This window comes from Oncorhynchus clarkii, chromosome 12 (assembly GCF_045791955.1).
Source record: "Oncorhynchus clarkii lewisi isolate Uvic-CL-2024 chromosome 12, UVic_Ocla_1.0, whole genome shotgun sequence".
Lineage (NCBI taxonomy): Eukaryota > Metazoa > Chordata > Actinopteri > Salmoniformes > Salmonidae > Oncorhynchus > Oncorhynchus clarkii.
The window spans coordinates 90007161-90011453 of NC_092158.1; the positions used below are offsets into that span (position 1 = coordinate 90007161).

Sequence of the window (4293 nt, forward strand, 5' to 3'; positions counted from 1 at the left end):
CAACACAGATATTGTACACTAACTTTAAATAACGTTATCATTTGTGATTGATTTGAAACTGCGTGATGGATTTATTCTGGAAATTATTACAATGAAATACAACTATAATGGAATACAACAGTTTGAGCCACAAGGTGGAAGCATATTATAATATTTTAACTCTTCTCTTTCCCCCTGCTGGCAAAGATGTACGGAGAGAAAAGAGTCATGAGTCAAATGTTATTGTACATTATAGTAAGACGTAGGTTTATAACACTATTGAATATAAACTATGAATATATTGAATTTATCATGCTGCTGTACTGTTGTTTAAATTCTTCATACAGTGAAAAGTACAAGCAAATATTGCCTAGGAAATAATCGAGTTTCCTTTTCAAATCAACTATTTTAAATAGATATGGAAGATTATTAAATAGGTACTTTCAGACTGTTCTTATAATACAATCATATCACACTAATTAAAGGTTCTCAATAATGTGAAGTTTTAATATAAACTAAACTTGTGGTCCATCTCTGGTTATTCATTAACATTACAGTAAATCTGCCCTACATCTTGGATATCTAGATCAACTATTTCTGGATCTGGACTAAAGTCAGAGAGCAGGCTGCTCTATTTGAGATCAGTTAAACTCCCCCTCATGTAGAGCTGCTAACACTGATGTTCATCAACATGCTCCAATACAAACACTTGTTCTTTAGAATGTTCTTTATTGAATATCCACAATACAGCAAAGCTCTAACTATTCCTCTATTATACATCTGCTAAACAACCCATTTCAAATATAACAAGTCTACTTATCATATAGCCTATGATATCAGTATGATTAGCTATTTATCTTTTATGGAACATAATGTAAATATGCAGGTGAAACTTGTAATGAATTAACAATAACTTGAAAAGTGATGTAGAAAATCAAATAGACATTACAATGGTTCTCAGGCTATTCAGTGCTGCATTCAGACTTCTTGATGTCTTTCTCAGCGAACTTGGATCCCGCGGTGACTTTACACGAGAACACTTTGTCCTGGTTCCATTCTGACGTGTCAACGGTCAGACAGCTGCTGAGTTGAAACGTCTTGTCGGCTTGCGGCACCGGGCCACTCGTAGCGATGCCGCCGGTGACCGGATTCCCTCCCGCTGTCCAGCTGACATCGGCGTAGCCCATGGTCATCTGACTGGCCAGACACACCAGGGTGACTTTGCTGGACTTCAACTCTTCACTGGACGGAGGGAGGATGGTCAAGACAGGCGGAGGGAGGGTAGAGTCTGGAACCAATGGAATGAGCATAATAAATATTACGCAAAATCATTTGATAAGTTAGTAGAATGAAACGGGGTTGTGTGATTATACTGTAGAATAAAAAATATAACGTTTTCTCAAAGGCTACAAACAATTAACATGTTGGGCTCATAAATTAAAAGGCACTAAAACCATGTAATTATATCGTTACATGTTACTCACAAATCTCTGTTTGTACCTGGTCTTAGTTTTAAACTTCCTAAGTAACTCTCCATATGTGACTTTTCAGAGGTGAAGCAGATTTCTGTACATGTGGATAATGAGTTCAGATCTCTAAGTTTAAACATAATCAAGTAGTCAGATGTGCTGAATGAGGGATACAATCAAACATATATCCTACTACTAGTCGCCCAGGAAACAGAGTTACCAACTGTAATGTAGTAGCCTGCAATGTAATGAATCATGTAGCAACATTGTGTGTAACTACCATATACATGGTTTTAGCATTATTTAATATAACGTGGGACCAATGCCTGAAAGGTTGATACAACTTTATGTAGCATTCACATTCAAATCTACCTCCGAGTAAATAGATGATTATTGTATGAGACATTATAAAGGAGTATTGTTGTCAAGTGACAGCAGTAACCTACATGGTCAAATAGTCCATCATGTTTTTTAAGTTTAAATGTGAAATCAACAACTACTGATATACTGTAGGTTATGAAGATGTCACATGGTGTCCATGACTCTTGATAATCAGTCCACAAAGTAGGTTATTTACACTAAATAAATATGAAAGAAGAATATAATGTTCAATATGTAACTCTATTAACTATTACGTATTACAAAAAGCCTTGAATACAAAAATATCAGGTTAAATAAAGGGAACTCACCAGTAACAATGAGCTTGGTTCCTGGTCCGAATACCACAGTGATTCAGTTTGTTTACACAGCCGTACAATAACCTCCTCTCTCTCTACTGAGAGGACAGGGACTGAACCATCACATTCAGACAGAGCTTCACTCTCTCTACTGAGAGGACAGGAACTGAAACATCCCATTCAGACAGAGCTTCACTCTCTCTACTGAGAAGACAGGAACTGAAACATCCCATTCAGACAGAGCTTCACTCTCTCTACTGAGAGGACAGGAACTGAAACATTCCATTCAGACAGAGCTTCACTCGCTCTACTGAGAGGACAGGAACTGAAACATCCCATTCAGACAGAGCTTCACTCTCTCTACTGAGAGGACAGGAACTGAAACATCCCATTCAGACAGAGCTTCACTCTCTCTACTGAGAGGACAGGAACTGAAACATCCCATTCAGACAGAGCTTCACTCTCACCACTGAGAGGACAGGAACTGAAACATCCCTTTCAGACAGAGCTTCACTCTCTCTACTGAGAGGACAGGAACTGAAACATCCCTTTCAGACAGAGCTTCACTCTCTCTACTGAGAGGACAGGAACTGAACCATCCCATTCAGACAGAGCTTCACTCTCTCTACTGAGAGGACAGGAACTGAAACATCCCATTCAGACAGAGCTTCACTCTCTCTACTGAGAAGACAGGAACTGAAACATCCCATTCAGACAGAGCTTCACTCTCTCTACTGAGAGGACAGGAACTGAAACATTCCATTCAGACAGAGCTTCACTCGCTCTACTGAGAGGACAGGAACTGAAACATCCCATTCAGACAGAGCTTCACTCTCTCTACTGAGAGGACAGGAACTGAAACATCCCATTCAGACAGAGCTTCACTCTCTCTACTGAGAGGACAGGAACTGAAACATCCCATTCAGACAGAGCTTCACTCTCACCACTGAGAGGACAGGAACTGAAACATCCCTTTCAGACAGAGCTTCACTCTCTCTACTGAGAGGACAGGAACTGAAACATCCCTTTCAGACAGAGCTTCACTCTCTCTACTGAGAGGACAGGAACTGAACCATCCCATTCAGACAGAGATTCACTCTCTCTACTGAGAGGACAGTAACTGAAACATCCCTTTCAGACAGAGCTTCACTCTCTCTACTGAGAGGACAGGAACTGAAACATCCCATTCAGACAGAGCTTCACTCTCACTACTGAGAGGACAGGAACTGAAACATCCCATTCAGACAGAGCTTCACTCTCTCTACTGAGAGGACAGTAACTGAAACATCCCTTTCAGACAGAGCTTCACTTCACTGTCTCTACAAACATCTCAGGCTTTTCTAGAGTTTCTCTCTATGAAGTAACAGTATACATAATAGCATCATATTCTGCTGTTGGTGTCTGGTCCTTATGAAGTTAAAGCACTATCCATACGATGCAGTGTTGACTTGATGATGATGTTGATCATGATGGTGATGATGATGTTCAGACAATGTCTTCGAATTATCCTTTATCTCATTGTAATCAAAAATCACTGATTCACTTGAACTGACACGTCTGATTAAAGGCTTGTCCCTCTCAGTCAAAAAGCAGAAGTGTTGCAGTCAGAGGTTTTTGTCATTGTGTAAATCACTGTGATACGAACTCTTCAGCAGAATCATCATGTGTCTGACAGTAATACACTGCTGAGTCTCCTGCCTCTACCTGTTTAATGATGAACTGATAATCTAAGTCTGAGGTGGATTTATAGTTGAACCGACTAGAGGAGAAACCTGGCCCATAATATTCAGAAGAACTGTCACCGTGGGTAAAGCTCAGAATATACTGAGGAACCCCACCAGGAACCTGTGGGTAAAGCTCAGAACATACTGAGGAACCCCACCAGGAACCTGTTTATACCAATGGACATAGTTTCCATCAAATCTGCCAATGTTACAGTCCATAGTGACCTCCTCTCCTGTGGTTTTGGTCTGGACAGACGGCTTCTGGGTCAACACAATGACACCATGAACACCTGTTGACACATCACACTCACCATGAGGCATATATATGTAACTATATATAAGGTATGATTCAAAGGTAAAAATATCAACGTTAATGGAAACTTACATGTTAGAGCAGTGATGAGAGTGCAGAGTGTCCCCAGCATGTTGTCAGTGTGTGGTGTG

The 4293-nt window shown here is 40.1% G+C and overlaps 1 protein-coding gene across 1 annotated transcript; it reads right to left on the minus strand.

Moving 5' to 3' along the window:
• Positions 1 to 700: 700 nt before the first annotated feature.
• Positions 701 to 4293, minus strand: LOC139421628 (immunoglobulin lambda-1 light chain-like). The gene is made up of 5 exons (XM_071172694.1): positions 4235 to 4293; positions 4015 to 4139; positions 3767 to 3970; positions 2138 to 2171; positions 701 to 1267 (listed from the first exon to the last, which is right to left on the minus strand). Exons 1-5 carry the CDS (start codon positions 4272 to 4274, stop codon positions 942 to 944), a joined length of 729 nt encoding a protein of 242 aa, XP_071028795.1. The 5' UTR covers positions 4275 to 4293; the 3' UTR covers positions 701 to 941.